The sequence below is a fragment of the Oncorhynchus kisutch genome, linkage group LG19 (assembly GCF_002021735.2).
Source record: "Oncorhynchus kisutch isolate 150728-3 linkage group LG19, Okis_V2, whole genome shotgun sequence".
Lineage (NCBI taxonomy): Eukaryota > Metazoa > Chordata > Actinopteri > Salmoniformes > Salmonidae > Oncorhynchus > Oncorhynchus kisutch.
In genome coordinates, this window is record NC_034192.2 from 24,484,887 (window position 1) to 24,509,959 (window position 25,073).

At 40.1% G+C, this 25,073-nt stretch overlaps 1 protein-coding gene across 2 annotated transcripts in view; it reads left to right on the forward strand.

The window, feature by feature from the left end:
* The first annotated feature begins 2,963 nt into the window (after positions 1-2,963).
* dgkd (diacylglycerol kinase delta) overlaps positions 2,964-25,073 on the forward strand; it is a 130,523-nt gene continuing 108,413 nt past the window's right edge. For both annotated transcript variants that reach the window (XM_031797590.1, XM_031797591.1), the window contains exons 1-3: positions 2,964-3,112; positions 11,715-11,825; positions 24,909-24,989. In XM_031797590.1, coding sequence (XP_031653450.1) covers positions 2,978-3,112; positions 11,715-11,825; positions 24,909-24,989 — 327 coding nt within the window. In that variant the 5' untranslated portion in view covers positions 2,964-2,977. The remainder of the gene's footprint in view (positions 3,113-11,714; positions 11,826-24,908; positions 24,990-25,073) is intronic.

A 25,073-nucleotide genomic window follows, 5' to 3' on the forward strand; every position in this document is an offset into this window, starting at 1 on the left:
TACTTCTCCCTTCACAGAACAGCGCGTACTGGCTCTAACCAGAATAAAAAGAGGAGTGGGAGGCCCCAGTGCACAACTGAGCAAGAGGACAAGTACATTAGAATGTCTAGTTTGAGAAACAGACGCCTCACAAGTCCTCAACTGGCAGCTTCATTAAATAGTACCTGCAAAACACCAGTCTCAATGTCAACAGTGAAGAGGTGACTCCGGGATGCTGGCTTTCTAGGCAGAGTTGCAAAAGAAAAAGCTAAATCTCTGTCCAGTATCTATGTTATTTTGCCCATCTTAATCTCCTCTTTTTATTGGCCAGTCTGAGATATGGCTTTATCTTTGCAACTCTGCCTAGAAGGCCAGCATCCAGGATTTTTACCATTTTAAATAGCTTTTGGTGAATGTCTGTTGAATGTCTGAATGTGTGAATATCAAACCAACTTTACCTCGGTACTCCGCAGCTCCCGTCACCTTTCAAAACTGTCACCAATATTTACTCTTGACCTCCCAATATCTTGTTGTTGTTTTCATTTTTTCATTTTTTTCTTCGGTTGATAGTGACACTCAAAATATTGGGTAGCCAGGCATTTGTCTGTCATTTGATGAGATTTCCAAGAAGACGTTTGCTGCTTTGTGCCAGAGAACTGTCTTGTGAGAACAATGATTCCGATATAGTCTTGCTGTGTACATCTGATGCAAACACATTCCATAGATTTTTTTTTGTCACCCTAACATAACAAATAATTAATATAAACAAACTGATATAGCATATTTCGAACTGACACTTACTGAGTCTGGCTTTAATGTTTCATTTTTGTTCTGTAATATTACTAGCCACCTAGCAATTTTAAGAAGTTGGCTTTAGCTAGCCCATATACTGTAGGTTCCCAATCTCCCAACCTCATAACTAGCTACCAAGAAACAATTTCAAGCTATCAAACAGGTTATAGTAGCTAGCTTGTCTAACTGTCTTAGCTGGCATGCCTGCTGGCAAGGTTGGAAGACTTTAGAAAAGCAAGCAATTACTAAATGTACTGAATAAGACTCACATTCCTTTCAATCTTTTACCCAGATTTGAGCACAGATGCAGAGAAGCATATTTAGTTTTTTTTTTCGCAAGTCAGGATGATACAGACAGCTCAAGAAGTATGCTTATTATGCAGAAAAATATATACAGTTGAAGTCGGATGTTTACAACCGCCACTGCTCCTCGGTTACATTTTTATTGCTGACCAGTGTCATTGATATGTAACAGTTTGACCTATAAAAGTTTAATATATTATTATTTACTTGAGAGAAGGTTAAATATCATCCATTCTGCACTTCTTCTATATGCTTTATTGAAACTATCCTCACATTCAATATAGTTGCCTGGTTTGGCTCACTCGCATGGGTAAGCCATAATACACTGGAGAGAGTTGTACAAGTCAGTGGAAAGATAGGCTTTTGTTTACTCCCACTGAGACATATCCCACTGGGCACAAACTGGTTGAATCAATGTTGTTTGCACATAATTTCAACAACAACAATTCAGTCTTACCACTTCTGATGCCGCTGAATCAACGTGGAAAAGTGATTTGATTTGTAAAAAGTCAACAACGTAAAATAATTCTGTGACTTTTAACCTAAATCATGGTTCAAAGTTTTGTTGATTTCACTCGGAATTCATGTTAGTTGACAACTCCATCAAGTGTCAATCAAAACTAGACTTGAACTGATGGCTGTGCCGAGTGGATCTGAGACATCTAAAAATGTTCACCATAAAAATTCACATTTATTGTAAAATATTCCATGCATCATTGCATTACAGACTTAATCTTCTTTTTTTTAAACCAATAATTATTTTTCTATATTGTATTCATATGTTTTTAATTATTACTTCAAAACATAAATGTTTAATTTAATGCTGCTTCTTATCATAAAATAATAATTGCACTGCTAGTTTCTGTAGATTTCCGTCCGCTGCTTTGTAGGAAACCTTTTCTAACATTACAACACATGATAGCTTATTATTCGTAATGTGATGAGTAAATTGGATAGTCATAATTTAACTCAATTATTGTTTGCAAAAAAGACTGTTCAATGCATGGCTGAGCGCTTACACTCTTCGAAAAAAAGGTTCCAAAAGGGTTCTGTCGCTGTCCCCATAGGAGAACCCTTTTTGGTTCAAGATATAACTATTCTGTGGAAAGGGTTCTACATGGAATCCAAAAGGGTTCTACCTGGAACCAAAATGGTTTATTCAAAGGGTTATCATATGGTTCCCAATGTGTTTAGAAAAGGCAACATGTTGTGCAAAGAAAAAAGAAACGTATCTGATATAGCCTATAGCTTAGGTATACTCTATGCTATACACTCTTAGAAAAAAAGGTACCTTTTTTCTAAGAGTCTATAGTACATAGTATAGCGTAGAGTTCGTTCAATTAAGTTGAGAATTTTCATAGCCTAACTAAAAGACATATTAGAGTCTTTTCATTGTATTCTCTTTACAGCAATAGCAATTTGCTTTCAAAACTATGTTTTTACCACGATTGTATTTTGAAATATTGCAATATGCAATATATTTCCACTGACAGGAGCAAAAATGTTGTGCTATCCAGGAGCACGAGTAGAGGACATCAATAAGCTGCTCCCAAACATTTCAAACCAGCATCAGGAAATTGAGTCAGTTTGTCATAATTAATGTGGGATTCAATTGCATTATGAAGTGCAGCTCAGAACAGATTCATTTGAAAGAACTGATTGGGTCACGAATTGACACCAACTTCATACAAGCGCATTTTCGTAATCTTTCCTTCTCCTCGCCGCCTCTCCTCGATTACCTTTGACCCTTTTCCAAAAGAAGGCGAGAGGAGCAGGAGGATGCATGAGTTGAGAAAAACCCCGAGTGGTGCTGCTTTGCCCTGTCTTGACCACAAGGGGGTGCTAATTCCTCTTGACTCCACCTTCCACTCATTGTATATATAATTCCCTGGGGGCGAATGATATGGCGGTGGCAGTCCGAGTCGAGGCCACGGCAAGATGCCTGGATGAATCTTCGGACAGTGAACCAGAGCAGGAACATGGATCTCCGCAGAAATTAATACGCAAAGTTTCCACATCGGGTCAGATACGAAGCAAGGTAACCTGTAATTGCATTGGTAACATTGCAATTCAAAGCCAAAGGCGACCATACTTTTCGGTAGCTGTTCACTCCATCCGCTATGCTAATTTTCTAGCTTTGCGAGGCCAGATGGGAAACACCGCTCTTTCCTGTCTCTCTACATCCGCGAGATGGCGAGTAGGGTCCCCGGACAGGTCTCGCTTGCGCTAGCTGGAACTATAATAGCTCGAGCTCTCGATATCAGTAACGTTACTGTACTATCATCAGCACCACACCTAACGGTATCATTACTGAGTGTTGATAAATCGTAACGTTAGCTAACCTTCATCAAAACCTTAATCTATTTTAATTTAACATATATTAAATCCGTGGATTACTGCCGCTAAATAGCTCCATATGTGAATGGCCAGCTGTTTCATAGCAATATGATACTCCTCGATTCTGTTGGCCAGCTCTAGCTAGTTTTTGCTTCTAACTACTATCGCAATTGATTCATTCGGCATCTCGTTTGATATTCATAAATATATATACGTTTTCAGGAGCACTTATCTGCCAACAAATATGTTGTAATATACAATATTGTACATTGGAGACAGGCTATGTTTTGGCTAATGATTTTCCTTTCAAGAGTGATTTCACATATAGGCCCCCTTTTTTTTAAATAACCGATTTCAGTCCTCTTTAAAGTGAACTCTGAGAAGAAGAAAAAATAAGCTAAATAACAGTTGTCGTTGTATTCACACTGCCCTTTCCTTTGAAAGAGGACTCAACTGTTTTGCCACTTCACTTCACCTATTTTGTGGGCCGAGTCCTATTTGCGTTCACATTGCTGTATTTAGAAAGGAAGGAAAGAAAGGAACCAATATATTCTCTGGGTTTATACAAAGCATAGGACGAGCCATTCCATCAGAATGTGTTGTCAGTTGGCTGGCAGAAACATGGTCTCAGAGCATTTCGTATTATTCTGTACGTAAATCCGTTAGCTAGGCTAGGATTTAGGGTTAAGTTTAGGAGTTAGTTAAAAGGTTAAGTTTTGGTTAGGGGAAGGATTGCAGTTAAGGGACGTGTTAGCTAACATGCTAAGTTGCAAAGTAGCTAAAACATAGTAAGTAGTTAATTAGTTAAAATGCTAAAGTTGTCTGTGTAGTATCTGGGATCTACATCTGTTTATATTAGTTACTGTGCTGTTACTAAGCAGTAATGCATTACGGCAGTGTTACGTTACTACACCTAATAGGAAATGCACTGGGGTGCCGGGAACTGTAGAGCACGAGGGGTTTTGACTAAACGAAAACTAACTGTACTCCCGTCTCCTGCCTGGTCATTTCTCCACAACACAAATATTACAGTCTGTGATGAGATTTGAGCTCGCAACCTTTGTTGCTGGATGTTCGTGTTATACGCTCGTCCATCCACCCTGTCTTATGTAAGCGTACCAAACGCAACATATCATACTAATTTGCGTGTTCTTGATTTACGTTTACTACGTTACGTCTATGACACCAGGTGCGACAGCTAGATATACCTACTTACATTTTGAAAGCTAACAGATTTGAGTTAAAAGATGACACATTAATTGTAGTCAGAAAATATTATTAACATGTCAATATTATTGGTAACATAATAAATAAAAGAAGAATAATTGCAGATGAAAAACATTAATTCCACATCTATTCAATGTTGGTTCAATGTAATTTCATTGAAATGTGGAAACAACGTTGATTCAACCAGTGTGTGCCCAGTGGGAATGCTGTAATTCAACCGAGACTCTGAGCATTTTGTATTATTCTTTACCTAAATCCAAGCTGCTCCATTTATTATGTTATGTTTCGTATGGTATGTATTAATGTGGGAATGTCCATCATCCATTTCTTATGATATGTTACGAAATCCATTTAGTTGGGATAGCTGGCTAACATTAGCTAGGCTAGGTATTAGGGTTCAAGTCCTGTAAAATTGTATTTGTCACATGCCGAATACAACAACATTACCTTGAAATGCTTACTTACGAGCCCTTAACCAACAATGCATAATAATGCTAAAGAAAAAATAGTAACACAATAAAAAAGGAATAACGGGGCTATATAGAAGGGGTACAATGTGTAGGGCTACAGGGTAGTCAAGGTAATATCTACATGTAGGTATGGGTAACGTGACTATGCATAGATAATAAGCACAGAGTAGCAGCAGTGTTCAGTGCAGCAGTGTTCAGTGCATTCAGAAAGTATTCAGACTAGGTTTGCACAGTTTGGGGAATATTCAGAGGTGGAAACATCCCATAGGAATATTTGGGAAGTAACGGAAATATATGCAAATTAATATTAATACCATTTAAATGTAGATGTTTTTTGCAATGGATATATTTACCATATCATATGGAGACAGAAACATAAACCTTTTACCTTATCATAAGTAGACATAATTGAAAATGATTAAATCCTTCCAATAGAAATTTAAAAAAATATTTAGTTACGAACTTGAATGAAATGAGTTGACTCTTCACATGGGAGGATTTCACTGAACAACAAAAGAAAGGGAATATTGAATGATTCCCAATGATCCATCGTATCTCCCAAAAACGTTTTCAACATACATCTATAAAATAGTCTAGATAGTCTAGAAACTAAAGCTTTGGTTGTCTTCCTCTCAAGCTTCCATTGCTTCTCCCTGGACTTCCGCTTCTCCCTGGACCTCCTTAAAGTCCACCTCTTGAACATCAGACTCTGAGGCTCTGAGGCCTCATCTTCACGGTCACTTTCCAATCTTGTTGAGGATGGCTCGTTGTCAGGCTCAAAAAGCCTCAAATTTTCCCGGATGGCCACTAATTTTTCAACCCTTGTATTGGTAAAGCCCGTTGCGTGTTTTGGTGTGTGTGTTCCCAAACAAGAAACAGTTGCGCTCTAAGGCGGCTGATGTTGGTGGAATTTAGAGAATGATGGAGGCAACAGGGGAAAGAGCCTCAGATCCACAAAGTCCCTTCCACCAGGTGGCTGATGAGATATGTTGGCATGACTGCCATATTGCATCACCATCCCAAAGCCCTTGCTTGGACGTGTACTTTGCCAAACTGCCAAGAACCTTGCCCTCATCCAGGCCAAGGTGGCGTGACAAGGTACTGATGACCTTGTTGATCTCTGCACCAGACAGGATGTTCTTGCCAGCATACATGTACGCTGCGGCGTGTATTGACTTCAGGCAGAAGTCTTCACGCTTTTTGATGTATTTCAAAACTTCAGTTTCCTCTGCTTGGCGCAACAGTGAAGTGGGCAGGGCAGTACAGATTTCTTCTCTTACATCTGCAAGCAGAGTCTGAACATCAGACAGGATGGTCTCCCTGCTGGGAAGCTTCAATGTGGTGCTCTTATTCTTCTCACTTTGCTTGGTGAGGTAGATTGGTGCTTGATGATCCTTCATATACAGTTGAAGTCGGAAGATTACATACACTTAGGTTGGAGTCATTAAAACTAGTTTTTTAACCACTCCACAAATGTCTTGTTAATGTCCCTTTGATAGGATAGTCTTGAACGGAGCTTATTCAGTTTATTCTCCAGTGATTGCACGTTAGCCAGTAGAACTGAGGGTAAAGGTAGATTATCCACTCTCCTTCCAGACTCACATTAAGCATCTCCAATCCAAAGTTAAATCTAGAATTGGCTTCCTGTTTCACAACAAAGCATCCTTCACTCATGCTGCCAAACATACCATCGTAAAACTGACCATCCTACCGATCCTCGACTTCGGCGATGTCATTTACAAAATAGCCTCCAATACCCTACTCAATAAATTGGATGCAGTCTATTACAGTGCCGTCCGTTTGGTCACCAAAGCCCCATATACTACCCACCACTGCGACCTGTACACTCTCGTTGGCTGGCCCTCGCTTCATACTCGTCGCCAAACCCACTGGCTCCGGGTCATCTACAAGACCCTGCAAGGTAAAGGCCCCCCCCCCTTATCTCAGCTCGCTGGTCACCATGGCAGCACCCACCTGTAGCACGCGCTCCAGCAAGTATATCTCTGGTCACCCCCAAAACCAATTCTTTCTTTGGTCTCTCCTTCCAGTTCTCTGCTGCCAATGACTTGAACGAACTACAAAAATCTCTGAAACTGGAAAACTTATCTCCCTCACTAGCTTTAACCACCAGCTGTCAGAGTAGCTCACAGATTACTGCACCTGTACATAGCCCATCTATAATTTAGCCCAAACAACTCTCTTTCCCTACTGTATTTATTTTGCTCCTTTACACCCCATTATTTCTATCTCTACTTTGCACATTCTTCCACTGCAAATCTACCATTCCAGTGTTTTACTTGCTATATTTTTTTACTTCGCCACCATGGCCTTTTTTTCCTTTACCTCCCTTATCTCACCTCATTTTCTCACATTGTATATAGAGTTATTTTTCTACTGTATTATTGACTGTATGTTTGTTTTACTCCATGTGTAACTCTGTGTTGTTGTATGTGTCGAACTGCTTCGCTTTATCTTGCCCAGGTCGCAATTGTAAATGAGAACTTGTTCTCAACTTGCCTACCTGGTTAAATAAAAGTGAAATAAATAAAGAATTCTCCTATATTAATTTCACATTTCCACAAATGGCAAAGGGTTTCCTTTCAAATGGTATCAAGAATATGCATATCCTTGCTTCAGATCCTGAGCTACAGGCAGTTAGATTTGGGTATGTTATTTTGGGTGAAAATGGAAAAAAAGGGTCAGATCCTTAATTAAGTAATGGAGTACAAGATTGAAGCAGTCCACACCAACTACATCATTCTCATGGAAAACCAGGGGATTGCAGTAAACAAAAACTGTGTCCATCGGGGCTCTTCCTTTTCATGTTTAGCTGGCTCTCATTTCATTGTTGTTGTGCTTCAGTCTTGTTAATTACTTCCTTTTATATTTGTTCCTAAGCTGCTACATTTTGTGTGTACACAACACATTTTTCCTATACTAACCGTTGGTAGCGGAAGGCACACTAACGCCCTGGACCAGAGCTAAGCTGTCACCTGCTACCACCCATTGAGCAGCAGTTCCTATTGAAATGAATTTATAGCCGTGGTGACAGCTCTGTGCCCATTCTTACAGTCATATTGGCTACCACAGTATTAGGCTAACTTTCTTGTTAACAAGGAATCATATTCACCTCAGACCTTCAAAGCCTTTACATTTTTTTTTAAAGCTATGCTATGATGATAAAGCTGTTATGACTAGGGCTGTGGCGGACAACCAGTGATTGTCATGCAAATAACTTCAGGTCTCACAGGTATTGGACCATTAATTAACATTAACACGTTTAGTATCTATCTCCTGGCTTCCACACACAGCCTACAAGCCACTGATACAGACCTTTTGGAACATCTACATTTTCAGTCTAAATCCATGTAATATAGCCTACACCATCACAATAAATCCATTATTTATTTTAGACAGGTCTAAAGAAACATGATATGAAGAAAATGTAATCTATTTTAAAAGAACAGCATACCCTCATATCTGGCTATTTTATATGGCTGTGGGCTATGCTAGTTCATTTAGCAGACAAAATTAGCTTAGAATTCCTTGGCATTATTTTATAGTATGAAGAATACAATTGAACATAGCTGAATAAAATAGAAAATGCATTTTCTCCATGCGATTTCGAGGGAGTGTCAGGAGTGTGCAAATGTGGCTGTTCTGTGTGGAGCGGTTAACAAAGAAACAGGTTCTCATATGCTTCATTTTGAGTTATTTATGTAACTTTAGTTGTGATACAAAAGTTAAGCTATATGCTTTGATTTAATACATTCTAAGGCTGCATTCGACTCTAATGATTTGAAAGAAGTCGCATGAAAGGCATGCTCTCTCCTTGCTCAGGCTGCACACTTCATTAGTCTCATCACCTACTCCTGTTTATACCAAAAAAAATACAATCATTCAAAATAGGCTACTAAAACATGATTTTGGCCACAGAGATATTTAGCTTATTTTTTATAATAAGTTGGGTATTGTTTTAAATTGTATTGTTTACAGTCGGAAGGAAAGGCAGAAAGCAATTTGACCAGATTATTGTTGAGTTGCGTCTCTGTGAAAAGTAGAGGCCAAGCCAGGCATACCGCAATTTTCAAAATACAATTGCAGGTAAACATAATTTGGAAAGAAAATGGTTATTGCTATAGAACGAAGACAATGAAAGGACTATTATGTCTTTTTAGTTATCAAAAATTATCAACCTAATTGAGCGAACAACAGTATAGCACCAGCGGAGAGCATCTGTCATCTCCCCGGTGATTTCCCTGTGAGTGCGCACTGTGCATATTCACTATTTATCATTGTTGGTTCAGTGCTACTTAAAAGTTTGTTTTTGGAAAATAATTTCCTCCTCAAGGACGTTCAGAGACTTGTTCCAAAGTCTCACTCCTGCGTTGTCTTGGCTGTGTGCTTAGGGTCGTTGTCCTGTTGGAAGGTGAACCTTCGCCCCAGTCTGAGGTCCTGAGCGCTCTGTGGCAGGTTTTCATCAAGGATCTCTCTGTACTTTTCTCCATTCATCTTTCCCTCATGCAAAGACAGAAGAAACATAGGCCTACTATACGTGCTCAGCCATGCATTGAACTGTCTTTTTTTTTTTGCGAACAGTGATTGAGTTGTATTATTAGCCTAAATTATGACGATCCAATCTACTCATCACATTACCAATAGGTCTGCAATTGGTAGTAGGTCTGCAATTACATAGGTCTGCAAATGCGATTATGCATGTAATGCATTATTATAAAGGTGCATTTTTATGGTAACTGATTTTCCCCAAACTTGAAACTCAGGAGCCGCCGGTTAGGCTAACCCGGTTGTAAAGTGGATTAATGTGCTTAATTTTAAGCAGCACGAGAAAGCTGGATCCTCTTTTAGATAGTGGCCAGTCAAAACTCTCTTTTCACACGCTGGGCATCATTCACAAGTGATAGATAATACATCATTCACAAGTGATAATATTGTCGCCCATCAGACTATTGTTCATTTAACCTGGTCTTTTACATGTATTAAATAATATGTGACATTTTTAAAATATATTTTAGAATGGACTATTTATCATTCACCTGTCAGAAGCAGGGGGGGATGATCTATGCATATAAATAGCGAATGGAGGACGCTTTTCCCTTATTTCATTTTCATGCCAGCCAGGTAGGCTATACTCCTGTTATAAAGTGAAGCAATGTGCTTAATATAGTAGGCCTAGCCTATTAAGCTGATGGGATCCTCCTCTTTTTAATAGAGGCCATCAAAACTCTGTTTTCTCACGCAATTGCTTAACCAATAGAAAATTGGGCAACGTGAGCTCATGGTCTCTAATGATGTTTGATTTGATTTTCGAAAGCATTTGCATTGATGTCAGAGGGATTAGAGTGCCAATAGAGTGCTGAGTACCAGGCCATTACTGACTGGCATTTAGCACGTTTGGTAGATTATTATTGACCATCAGCAGCATCAAAGCACAGCTTTGGAGTTACACCGCGGTAATACGTCACTGTAACACTGTAGTTATGACTGACTGCTTAGATTTAGATGTATTCAAATCTGGACTTCAAAGCCAGTTCCACTGCTGATTTTCACCTGGGACTGATTTAGACCTGGGATACCAAGTGGGTAAAATTATCAGGTAGAACAGAAAACCAGCAGTACTCTGGACCTCCAGAATCGGATTTGAATATCCCTGCCTTAGGTGATGCTTTACTGCGCAGCACTGCTTTTCAAAGCAGAGGATGACTGTGGAGAGCATGCGGTCAGAGAAAAATGTTGGTTCATCAACAATTCTCTGGTTGCCCCTAATGCTAACATTGGATGCTCACCCAAAATGTTGTCTCCACTGGAAGGCTAAGTCCCAATACTCCACTCTCTGACTTTTTCGCATAGATTTAACAATGGTGAGCAACTTCTTCCAGTAACTTCTTCCTATGCATTTAAATCCATGCCATGGAGTTTGCAAGTGCACACTTTGGAAGAAGGTTGGAGATTTTGGAACACACCCTATCTTTTTTTGCTGAGTCTCTAATTGGTTAGGTAGAATTCAAGATAGTAGGCCTACCTCCTTCCTACATTTAGACACTAGGTGGGTTTATTTGTGAAATGACTGTGTGTCTCCGCTCTCCAGCTTTGGCAATGTCTTAATGTCAAGCCCAGTTCAGTGACTCTGCCTCCCTGGATATGTAAATCAACCATGGCCAATGCTACTGTCCAAACCCCCTATATGTCAGAGTAGAGGAGCTAGGCTAGGCTATATCTCTGTGCAGAGATGATATAACGGTGCTGGTGGTAAGAGTGCTCAGTGCTGCAGGGGTTCGGGTAGCTAAGCTTGGTAGATTAAGGGAGACATCGTTCAGACATTGTGAATGGCTGGCATTGTTAGTGCAGCTCAGGGGATTATACATTCGATTTCACAGACGTTCCCGAGAAAAGGTTGTGTGGTTCATGATGATATTATATTCTTACCTATTTATATAGTCATGGGGTTGATGTTTTGATAAGGCTGCACATTGATGATCCCATGCATCACTTGTGTTTGTGTGTATGTGCATGTACTTTAGTGTGTGTGTGTGTTTGGGAGGATGGGGACGTCACTGACTAGTCTCCCTACGTTGTCATCCTGTGCAGACGATCCTGAAGGAGGGCAAATTGGTAAAACAAACCAACTCGTTCCAGCGCTGGAAGAGACGCTACTTCAAACTGCGTGGGAGGACTCTGTACTATGCCAAGACTGCCAAGGTTGGTATTAATTTTTACCCTTTATGTATACAGTGAGACATTTTTTTGTTGTTTTGGCTCTGTACTTTAGCAAATGATACAATTACTATTAATTTGAAGATATTTTCATCCATATCGAGTAAACCATTTTAGGGGACCAAAAGTATTGGGACAAATTCATGTAATTGTATTTGTTTTTATTATCTATCCCCACTTCCTGGGGCCAATCAACATTAAGGCAATTATATACAATTTTAAAAACATTTCACAACACATTAAGTGTCTGCCCTCAGGCTACTACTCTACTACCACATATCCACATATCTACAATGCAAAATCTGTGTGTGTGTGTGTGTGTGTGTGTGTGTCTCCATAGTCCTCTCTGTTCCATAAAAAAAAAAAAAAAAGACCCCTTTTTCTCCCCAATTTCGTGGTGTCCAATTGTTTTTAATAGCTACTATCTTGTCTCATTACTACAACTCCCGTGCGGACTCGGGAGAGACGAAGGTTGAAAAAAGTAATGCGTCCTCCGACACACAACCCAACCAAGCCGCACTGCTTCTTAACACAGCGCGCATCCAACCTGGAAGCCAGCCGCACCAATGTGTTGGAGGAAACACCGTGCACCTGGCAACCTTGGTTGAAAAAAGTAATGCGTCCTCCGACACACAACCCAACCAAGCCGCACTGCTTCTTAACACAGCGCGCATCCAACCCGGAAGCCAGCCGCACCAATGTGTTGGAGGAAACACCGTGCACCTGGCAACCTTGGTTAGCGTGCACTGCACCCGGCCCGCCACAGGAGTCGCTGGTGCGCGATGAGTCAAGGATATCCTTGACTGGAACGAACTACAAAAATCTCTGAAACTGGAAACACTTATCTCCCTCACTAGCTTTAAGCACCAACTGTCAGAGCAGCTCACAGATTACTGCACCTGTACATAGCCCACCTATAATTTAGCCCAAACAACTACCTCTTTCCCAACTGTATTTAATTTTAATTAATTTATTTATTTTGCTCCTTTGCACCCCATTATTTTTATTTCTACTTTGCACATTCTTCCATTGCAAAACTACCATTCCAGTATTTTACTTGCTATATTGTATTTACTTTGCCATCATGGCCTTTTTTGCCTTTACCTCCCTTCTCACCTCATTTGCTCACATTGTATATAGACTTGTTTATACTGCATTATTGACTGTATGTTTGTTTTTACTCCATGTGTAACTCTGTGTCGTTTTATCTGTCGAACTGCTTTGCTTTATCTTGGCCAGGTCGCAATTGTAAATGAGAACTTGTTCTCAACTTGCCTACCTGGTTAAATAAAGGTAAAATAAAAATAAAATAAATAAATATCCCTACCGGCCAACCCCTCCCTAACCCGGACGACGCTGGGCCAATTGTGCGTCGCCCCACGGACCTCCTGGTCGCGGCCGGTTGCGACAGAGCAGTGCCCTTAACCACTGTGCCACCCGGGAGGCCCCCATAGGTGTATTTTTATCAGTTTTTTTTACATCAGATTTTACTGGTTGCATGAGTTACTTGATGTGGAATAGACTTCCATGTAGTCATAGCTCTATGTAGTACTGAAAAACAGCTTCTATCTCAAGGCCATCAGACTGTTAAACAGCCATCACTAACACATTAGAGGCTGCTGCCTATAGGCATAGACTAGGAATCACTGGCCACTTTAAGGAATGGAACACTAGTCACTTTAATAATGTTTACATGTGTGGAGTTACTTATCTCGTATGTATATACTGCATTTTATACTATTCTACTGTATCTCATTCACTTAATAATGCTTACATACCTTGCATTACTTATCTCATATGTACAGTTGAAGTCGAAGTTGCCAAGCACATTTAAACTTAGTTTTTCACAATTCCTGACATTTAATCCTAATAAAAATTCCCAGTCTTATGTCAGTTAGGATCACCACTATATTTTAAGAACGTGACAAGTCAGAATAATAGTAGAGAGGGATTTATTTCAGCTTTTATTTCTTTCATCACATTCCCAGTGGGTCAGAAGTTTACGTACTCTCAATTAGTATTTGGTAGCATTGCCTTTAAATTGTTTAATTTGGGTCCAATGTTTTGGGTAGCCTTCCACAAGCTTTCCACAATAAGTTGGGTGAATTTTGGCCCATTCCTTCTGACAGAGCTGGTGCAACTGAGTCAGGTTTGTAGGCCTCCTTGTTCGCACACACTTTTTCAGTTCTGCCCACAAATTTTCTATAGGATTGAGGTCAGGGATTTGTGATGGCCACTCCAATTGACTTTGTTGTCCTTAAGCCATTTTGCCACAACTTTGGAAGTATGCCTTGGGTCATTGTCCATTTGGAAGACCCATTTGCGACCAAGCTTTAACTGATGCCTTGATATGTTGCTTCAATATATCCACATACTTTCCTTCCTCATGATGCCATCTATTTTGTGAAGTGCACCAGTCCCTCCTGCAGCAAAATACCCCACAACATCATGCTGCCACCCCCGTGTTTCACGGTTGGGATGGTGTTCTTCGGCTTGCAAGCTTCCCCCTTTTTCCCCCAAACATAACGATGGTCCTAATGGCCAAACAGTTCTATTTTTGTTTCATCAGACCAGAGGACATTTCTCCAAAAAGTACGATCTTTGTCCCCATGTGCAGTTGCAAACCGTAGTCTGACTATTTTATGGCGGTTTTGGAGCAGTGGCTTCTTCCTTGCTGAGCGGCCTTTCAGGTTATGTTGATTTAGGACTTGTTTTACTGTGGATGTAGATATTTTGGTACCGGTTTCCTCCAGCATCTTCACAAGGTCTTTTGCTGCTGTTCTGGGATTGATTTGCACTTTTCACACCACGGTACGTTCATCTCTAGGAGATAGAACGCGTCTCCTTCCTGAGCGGTATGAAGGCTGCGTGGTCCCAGGGTGTTTATACTTGCATACTATTGTTTGTACAGATGAACGTGGTACCTTCAGGCGTTTGGAAATTGCTCCCACCGATGAACCAGACTTGTGGAGGTCTACAATTTTTTTCTGAGGTCTTGGCTGATTTCTTTCTATTTTCCCATGATGATGTCAAGCAGAGGCACCGAGTTTGAAGGTAGGCCTTGAAATACATCCACAGGTACACCTCCAATTGACTCAAATTATGTCAATTAGCCTATCAGAAGCTTCTAAAGCAATGACATAATTTTCTGGAATTTTCCAAGCTGTTTAAAGGCACAGTCATCTTAGTGTATGTAAACTTCTGACCCATTGGAATTGTGATACAGTGCATTTATAAGTGAAATCATCTGTCTGTAGACAATTGTTGAAAAAATTACTTGTGTCATGCGCACAGTAGATGTCCTAACCGACTTGCCAAAACTATAGTTTGTTAACAAGAAATTTGTGGAGTGGTTGAAAAACAAGTTTTAATAACTCCAACCTAATTGTATGTAAACTTCCGACTTCAACTGTATATGAAGGATCATCAAGCACCAATCTACCTCACCAAGCAAAGTGAGAAGAATAAGAGCACCACATTGAAGCTGCCCAGCAGGGAGACCATCCTGTCTGATGTTCAGACTCTGCTTGCAGATGTAAGAGAAGAAATCTGTACTGCCCTGCCCACTTCACTGTTGCGCCAAGCAGAGGAAACTGAAGTTTTGAAATACATCAAAAAGCGTGAAGACTTCTGCCTGAAGTCAATACACGCGTACCTGTATGCTGGCAAGAACATCCTGTCTGGTGCAGAGATCAACAAGGTCATCAGTACCTTGTCATGCCACCTTGGCCTGGATGAGGGCAAGTACTGTTTTTTTCTATACTATTCTACTGTGTCTTAGTCCGTTCCGCTCTGACATCACTTGTCCAAATGTATACAGTCTTAATTCATTCCTACTTAGAATTGTGTTTATTGGGTATACAGTGCCTTGCGAAAGTATTCGGCCCCCTTGAACTTTGCGACCTTTTGCCACATTTCAGGCTTCAAACATAAAGATATAAAACTGTATTTTTTGTGAAGAATCAACAACAAGTGGGACACAATCATGAAGTGGAACGACATTTATTGGATATTTCAAACTTTTTTAACAAATCAAAAACAGAAAAATTGGGCGTGCAAAATTATTCAGCCCCTTTACTTTCAGTGCAGCAAACTCTCTCCAGAAGTTCAGTGAGGATCTCTGAATGATCCAATGTTGACCTAAGTGACTAATGATGATAAATACAATCCCACCTGTGTGTAATCAAGTCTCCGTATAAATGCACCTGCACTGTGATAGTCTCAGAGGTCCGTTAAAAGCGTCAGCATCATGAAGAACAAGGAACACACCAGGCAGGTCCGATATACTGTTGTGAAGAAGTTTAAAGCCGGATTTGGATACAAAAATATTTCCCAAGCTTTAAACATCCCAAGGAGCACTGTGCAAGCGATAATATTGAAATGGAAGGAGTATCAGACCACTGCAAATCTACCAAGACCTGGCCGTCCCTCTAAACATTCAGCTCATACAAGGAGAAGACTGATCAGAGATGCAGCCCAGAGGCCCATGATCACTCTGGATGATCTGCAGAGATATACAGCTGAGGTGGGAGACTCTGTCCATAGGACAACAATCAGTCGTATATTGCACAAATCTGGCCTTTATGGAAGAGTGGCAAGAAGAAAGCCATTTCTTAAAGATATCCATAAAAAGTGTTGTTTAAAGTTTGCCACAAGCCACCTGGGAGACACACCAAACATGTGGAAGAAGGTGCTCTGGTCAGATGAAACCAAAATTGAACTTTTTGGCAACAATGCAAAACGTTATGTTTGGCGTAAAAGCAACACAGCTCATCACTCTGAACACAACATCCCCACTGTCAAACATGGTGGTGGCAGTATCATGGTTTGGGCTTGCTTTTCTTCAGCAGGGACAGGGAAGATGGTTAAAATTGATGGGAAGATGGATGGAGCCAAATACAGGACCATTCTGGAAGAAAACCTGATGGAGTCTGCAAAAGACCTGAGACTGGGACGGAGATTTGTCTTCCAACAAGACAATGATCCAAAACATAAAGCAAAATCTACACTGGAATGGTTCAAAAATAAACATATCCAGGTGTTAGAATGGCCAAGTCAAAGTCCAGACCTGAATCCAATCGAGAATCTGTGGAAAGAACTGAAAACTGCTGTTCACAAATGCTCTCCATCCAACCTCACTGAGCTCGAGCTGTTTTGCAAGGAGGAATGGGAAAAAATGTCAGTCTCTCGATGTGCAAAACTGATAGAGACATACCCCAAGCGACTTACAGCTGTAATCGCAGCAAAAGGTGGCGCTACAAAGTATTAACTTAAGGGGGCTGAATAATTTTGCACGCCCAATTTTTCAGTTTTTGATTTGTTAAAAACGTTTGAAATATCCAATAAATGTCGTTCCACTTCATGATTGTGTCCCACTTGTTGTTGATTCTTCACAAAAAAATACAGTTTTATATCTTTATGTTTGAAGCCTGAAATGTGGCAAAAGGTCGCAAAGTTCAAGGGGGCCGAATACTTTCGCAAGGCACTGTATGTCATGTAATTTGTTAAATATTACTGCACAATTGAAGCTAGAAGCACTAGCATTTTGCTACACCTGCAATAACATCTGCTAATCACGTGTATGTGACCAATAAAATGTTATTTTATTTACTGTGTGTCTGCCCATAGTCTGTGCTGGACTTGGGATCTGTGAATAGACCTCTGTTGGCATGTATTGGGTATGCATAGGTGTCTGAGCTGTGTGCTAGTTGTTTAAACAAACAACTCAGTGCATTCATCATATCAATTCTTCTCACAAATACAAGTAGTGATGAAGTCGATCTCTCCTCTACCTTGAGCCAGGAGAGATTGACATGCATATAATTAATTTTAGCTCTCCGTGTACATTTAAGGGCCAGCCGTGCTGCACTGTTCTGGGCCAGTTGTACATTTCCTACGTCCCTCTTTGTGGCACCTGACCACATAACTGGAAAGTAGTCCAGGTGCGACAAATCTAGGGCCTGTAGCACCTACCTTATTGGTAGCATTGTTAAGAAGGCTGATCAGCGCTTTATTATGGACAGACCTCTCCCCATCTTAGCTACTGTTGCATCAATATGTTTTGACCATGACAATGCTATCGGTATCGGCCAAAATTGTCATATCGGTGCATCACTACTAAGAATAGTAAAGCCCCCCTTACTGGCTCAAGCCAACCAGCAGTTTCGTCTCATCAACTTGTTAAATTTCCACATTATTCATTACAAGATTTAGTTGAGGTTTAGGGTTTAGTGAATGATTTGTCCCAAATAGAATGCTTTTAGTTTATGTAATATTTAGGACTAATTTATTTCTTGCCACCATTCTGAAACTGACTGCAGCTCTTTAAGTGTTGCAGTAATTTCACTTGCTGTAGTAGCTGACATGTATAGTGTTGAGTTATCAGCATGCATACAATAGACACAGGCTTTACTCAGAGCCAGTGGTAGGTCATTAGTTAAGATTGAAAAAATTAATGAGCCTAGACAGCTGCCCTGGGAAATGCCTGACTCTACCTGGAGGCCCCACTGAACACCCTCTGTGTTCTGTTAGATAGGTAACTCTCGATCCACAATATAGCAGGGGATGTAAAGCCATAACACTTATGTTTTTCCAGTAGCAGGCTATGATCGATAATGTCAAAAGCTGCACTGAAGTCTAACACAACAACGACCACAATCTTTTTATCTGCAATTTCTCTCAGCCATTCAGTCATTTGTGTAAGTGCTGTGCTTATTGAATGTCCTTCCCTATTAAGCATGCTGATAGTCTTGTCAATTTGTTTACTGTAAAATAGCATTGTATCTGGTCAAACACAATTTTTTGGTAACAGTCTGGTTGGCTTGAGCCAGTAAGGGGGGCTTTACTATTCTTAGTAGTGATGCACCGATATGACAATTTTGGCCGATACCGATATCCGATATTTTCCTTGCCAAAAAAAACCAGATACCGATAACCGATTATAAACATTCTAGTACAGTTAAATAGTTAACACACACACACACATGGACGCAGTGGTCTAAGGCACTGCATCTCAGTGCAAGAGGTGTCACTACAGTCCCTGGTTCGAATCCTGGCTATCACATCCGGCCGTGATCTGGAGTCCTAAAGGGCGGCGCACAATTAGCCCAGCGTCGTCAGGGTTTGGCCGGGATAGGCCGTCATTGTAAATAAGAATTTGTTCTTAACTGACTCGCCTAGTTAAATAAAGCTTACACACACACACACCGCACTGACCAAAAAGTTATTTTGTTGCCGTTTACGTATGTCCCCATTACCAGTAAAACATAATCAAAACCTATTTCTTTCACTTACTTGCTGTTCTATTTCGTTGTTAATTTGCTCAGTCGTTTCATTCTCAACCAGGATTTGAATGGAACGCCGTTTGGGTCTTTGCATGTCAAAAAATAAAACATTGACCAGTAGATAACACTATTTGACGTGTCAACTTAGCTCGTTGACCAATCAGGGCCTGACTATGAGTTCACATCACATAGTATTTTAACGCATACATACATTTTTTACGTTGTTATTACACATTGATTACACTATCACTTATATTTCATGTCACAACGTACGTAGGCTATGATGCTGGTAAAATTGTCTCGTGCACCTACAGTGCTGGTCATAAAAAAAAGAGTTTGTTTGCATCCATGAGCTAGCTATGTTCTTCCCCCAAAAACATAGAAAAACAACAATCTGTTTCAGTAGCTATAGTTAGCTAGCTAGCTAACTATATAGCTAGGTGGCATCATCTTAACTAACCCTAATTTATAATAATTGATTATTATAAACTAATTATAACTAATTTATATAATTGATTAATAGTGATCAGACCCATCTATGTGAAGATAGCCACAATAAGGATTAGCCCCAATAGTGGACTTTGCAGTTAGCCTTCAAAATAAAATTATGAGATAATTCTACTATTTGTTTTCATTTGCATCACTGTCAATGACATACTTTTATTTTGAAGGCAAACCGCATATTCCACTATTTGTGCCTAATCCTTATTGTGGCTAGCTTCACAACACATAACCAAGTCCAGTCGAGCCTCACTAGCCAGATTAAGCTAGCTGGTTGCTTATAACGGTAGATTTGGGCAACAGGGTTAAGTAGCTGGCTAGCTATTTATTTTCATTAACTAAAGTTCAATTTCAATAGGCAAAAAACAAGTGGCAACCTAGCTAATACTTACTCACAAGGATTCCTGAATCATTGCTAAGAATAATGAAAATGACTGCAGTTTCTACTGGTCGTTGTTTTCAGGCTGATTGTATTGGTGCTAGCCAGGTACCAAGCTAAAACTAGCTACCCCCGAAGTTGTGGTCGAACAAATTATGCTTTATTACCAATGCGGTTTTGTAAACACATCGTTCATGGCCGTTGTTTTCTTGTTTGCAGACTTTTTTTGTACAGCTTTGACAACGCTTGATAGCCCCCCATCTTTCTTCAGAGATCGTTCTGTTAGGTGACATAAACTGGGATATGCTTAACACCCCGGCAGTCCTACAATCTAAGCTAGATGCCCTCAATCTCACACAAATTCAATAAGTAAAATTTCAATAATTTCAATAAGCTGGCCATGCTACGGCTGGCCATGCTTTCCTCCTGGCCACCCCAACCTGGCCAACAGCTCCGCACCCCCCGCAGCTACTTGCCCAAGCCTCCCCAGCTTCTCCTTCACCCAAATCCAGATAGCAGATGTTCTGAAAGAGCTGCAAAACCTGGACCCGTACAAATCAACTGGGCGTTTTGTCACCAAAGCCCCATAACCACCCCCCACTGCGACCTAGTGTGCTGGCCCTCGCCAAATATTTGTCGCCAGAAACACTGGCTCCAGGTCATCTACGAGTCTATGCTAGGTAAAGCTCCGCCTTATTTCAGCTCACTGGTCACCATAGCAGCACCCATCCCAAAGCCAACACCTCTTTGGCCGCCTTTCCTTCCAGTTCTCTGCTGCCAATGACTGGAACGAACTGCAAAAATCACTGAAGCTAGCTTTAAGCCACAGCTGTCAGAGCAGCTCACAGATCACTGCACCTGTACATAGCCCATCTGTAAATAGCCCACCCAATCTACCTACCTCATCCCCATATTGTTTTTATTAACTTTTTTGCTCTTTTGCACACCAGTATTTCTACTTGCACATCACCATCTGCTCATCTATCACTCCAGTGTTAATTTGCTAAATTGTAATTACTTTACTACTATGGCCTATTTACTGCCTTACCTCCTCACGCCATTTGCACACACTGTATATAGACTTTCTTTTTTTATATTGTGTTATTGACTGTACGCTTGTTTATTCCATGTTAAACTCTGTGTTGTTGTTTGTGATGCACTGCTTTGCTTTATCTTGGCCAGAATGCAGTTGTATATGAGAACTTGTTCTCAATTTACCAGCTTACCTGGTTAAATAAAGGTGAAATTAAAAATAAATAAAAAAGTGCTACTGTATGTTTTTTTTACACGCAAAGACCCAAACAGCGTTCTATAGTATGTATGTTGTGAAGCTAATAGAAGTGACGCTATTACTGTGTAACTCCGGTAGGGCAACATCTGAAAAATAGAACACTTGGTAGTGTGTACCGGTGCTCGACCAGTCGGTGAAAGCCAACATCACCCATGGCAGAGAACGGTTGATTGTCAAGGGCAATGAATACCATTATCTTGGCTTTAATGGATTTCGTCTTTGAGTTGTCTCGCTGAAATGTTCTTTTTTTTTCAAATGACTGCTGGACTTGTTGACTGCTCGATCCACATAGCAGACATTGTGGGCTAGGTTATGAATGCTGTGTTGCAGGTGTAGTGCAACATTTTACGTGGAGTCATTAAGGCACGTTATATAGGTATGCACGTCAGCTTTGACATCGTTTTTGCACATCGGCGTTACACTAGACATCGGCCAATACTGATGTTGCCATTTTTAGCTAATGTCGGCCAATTCAGATATGTTCACCGATTATATCGTGCATCCCTAATTCTTAGGTAGCAGAATTACTTTCGCTTCCCACCAGGTCTGAGGGCACACACTTTGTAGTAGGCTTTAATTGAAGATATGGCAAAAAGGAGTGGTAATCTCATCCGCTATTATCCTCAGTAGTTTCCATCCAAGTTGTCAGACCCAAAATTTCATTGAATGTGCTCCAAAGCTTCTTTATTTAATTTATCTTGGTTTCAAAGTGTAGTTTATTTTTATTCAGTTTAGTCACATGATTTCTCTATTTGCAGTATGTTTGCCAATCGGTTGTGCAGCAACCATACCATTTTTTCAATTTCTCATCCATCCAAGGGGATTTTTACATTAATTTTCGTAATGTGTGCTTGCTTATTAGTAACTGGGATAAGCAATTTCATAAATGTGTCAAGTGCAACATCTGTTTGCTCCTCATTACACACCACGGACCAACAAATATTATTTACATCAACAACATAGGAATCACTACAAAACTTATTGTATGACCTCTTATACACTATTTTATGCCCAGCCTTTGGAACTTTGGTTTTCCTAGATATGGTTACTAAATTGTGATCACTACATCCGATCTGGATACTGCATTCAAGCACATTTCTGCAGCATTAGTAAAGATGTGATCAATACATATTGATGATTTGAGTCCTGTGCTGTTTGTAACTACTCTGGTAGGTTGACTGATAACCTGAACCAGGTTGCAGGCACTGGTTACAGTTTTAAGCTTTTTCTTGAGTGGACAGCTTGATAAAAGCCAGTCAATATTGAAATCACCCAGAAAATATACCTCTGTTGATATCACATACATTATCAAGCATTTCACACATGTTATCCAGATACTGACTGTTAGCACTTGGTGGTCTAAAACAGCTTCCCACAAGAATGGGTTTTTAGGTTAGGCAGGTGAACCTGTAGCCATATTATTTCAACAGCATTTGACATGAGATCCTCTCTAAGCCTTACAGGAATATGACTTTGAACATAAACGGCAACACTTCCAACATTGGCATGTGCCTCTTCTGAAGCTGTTGAACCATGTATTGCTACCACTGTATCATCAAAGGCATTATCTAAGTAAGTTTTAGAGTTAGTCAGTATATGCATGTCATCTGTTACTAGCAAGTTACCAATTTCATAAACCTTGCTTCTTAGGTTGCATATGTTAACGTGGGCTATTTTTAGCACTTTTCTGCGATTTTTGTTTTTATTGGTTTATTGGGAGACTTATCTGAGGTATACACGACAGTGCTATTTATGTTTGAGCTGAGGGTAAATTGTAGGGTGAGTTGCACACAGTGGACCTCCTACTAGGGAAAACTGCCTACGTGCTAACAGTATAATTCAGGTTCATAGGATCATGATTACTGCATACAATTGCTGCAAAATTGACAGAGGCATTTAGGGAAGTTAGAGGGACATACATTAGGTTACTTACATTATGACTGCCAACTCCCATGGGACAATGTACATTTGCAGCAGCACTATGACAACTCAGCGACACAATGGTAGGGATTATCTGAGCAGGGTTTGGGTCACTGATAAATCATTGTCTCAATGTAGCTTTGAAATGTGCGGACAGGGTCCAGGAGGCAAGATGATTTGGATAGACACTGTCATTCACTTTTATATGTAATTAAAGTTTAGTATTTGTTCCCATATTCGTAGCACGCAGTGACTATATCAAGCTTGTGACTACAAATTTGTGTGTGTTTCAGATTAATTTATTGTAAATAAGAATAGAATATGTTTCTAAACACCTCTACATTAATGTGGATGCTACCATGATTACAGATCATCCTGAATGAAACGTGGATATATATGAGTGAGGAAGTTAGAGGCATAAATATCTTATATATATTTGTGCGTCTAACTTTCTCACTCAGGACTATCCGTAATCGTGGTAGCATCCACATTAAGTGTTTAGAAACATATTATATTCTTATTTACAATAAAAGTTACTCCAAAATGACACAATACATTATTTACTATTCATTTCTATGGGCACAAAATAATCTGAAACACAACCAAACAAACCGCAAATACATCCAACAAGTTTGTAAAGTCACAAGCTTGAGGTAATCATTGTGTGTTAGGAATATGGGACAAAATACTAAACTTTTTACTACTTTAATACAAAAGTTAATTTGTCGGAATACTTTTGGTCCCCTAAAATGGAGGGACTATGTACAATAAGTGTAGTAATTTCAAAATGGTTCATCTGATATGGATGAAAATACCCTCAAATTAAAGCTGTTTGCACTTTAACCTGATAGTATTGAGAGCTATTGACATGTTGAAAGCACCGAGCCGTCTGTTTAAACGGCTAGCACACAGTTCAGACACCCACGCATATCCCACAAGACAAGCCACCAGAGGTCTCTTCACAGTCCCCAAGTCCAGAACAGACTATGGGAGACGCACAGTACTACATAGAGCCACGACTACATGGAACTCTATTCCACATCAGGTAACTGATGCCAGCAGTGGAATCAGATAAAAATACACCTTATGGAACAGAGGGGACTGTGAAGCAACACAAACATAGGCACAGACACACGCATACACACACATGATAACATACGCACTATACACACAAGTACACATGGATTGTGGAGTATGGGCCTGAGGGCAGATACTTAGTGTGTTGTGAATTCTGTAATGAATGTTTTGTAATGTTTTTTAAATTGTATAACTGCCTTAATTTTGCCGGACCCCAAGAAGAGTAGATGCTGCCTTGGCAGATAGTCATTGAATCATTTCAAATCCAAGGTGCTGGAGTACAGTTCCAGAACAACAAAACCTTTGTCACTGTCCCAATACCTTTGGAGCTAAATGTATATGTATTTTTTTATTGAGCCAGTATAGTGAAGAGGAGATAGGAAAGGTAGGAGGGATTGTGAGTCAGAAGGACAGTGGGTCCAATTCAAACTCATGCTTAATTCTGTAAGCCTAGGCTGTACGTGTGTGCCAGGGTCAGCGACACTAACCCCTGGACCACACAGGCCACATTACTTTTGAAAATAGTTCAGTAGTACCTATCTACAGACAGTTTTCTGTATTTTTGATTTAGACCTAACAGTCAGATGATGTAACAATTTCTTCTTTTTTTCCCTCAGTCCATCATCTTTGATGAGGTTGACCTGACAGATGCGAGCGTGGCCGAATCCAGCACTAAGAACGTCAACAATAGTTTCACTGTGGGTCCCTTCTTTCTATTTCTTTCTTTCTTTAGCCTACTTCTTTAGATTTTTCTGTCCGTCTTTCTATATTTACAGTACCAG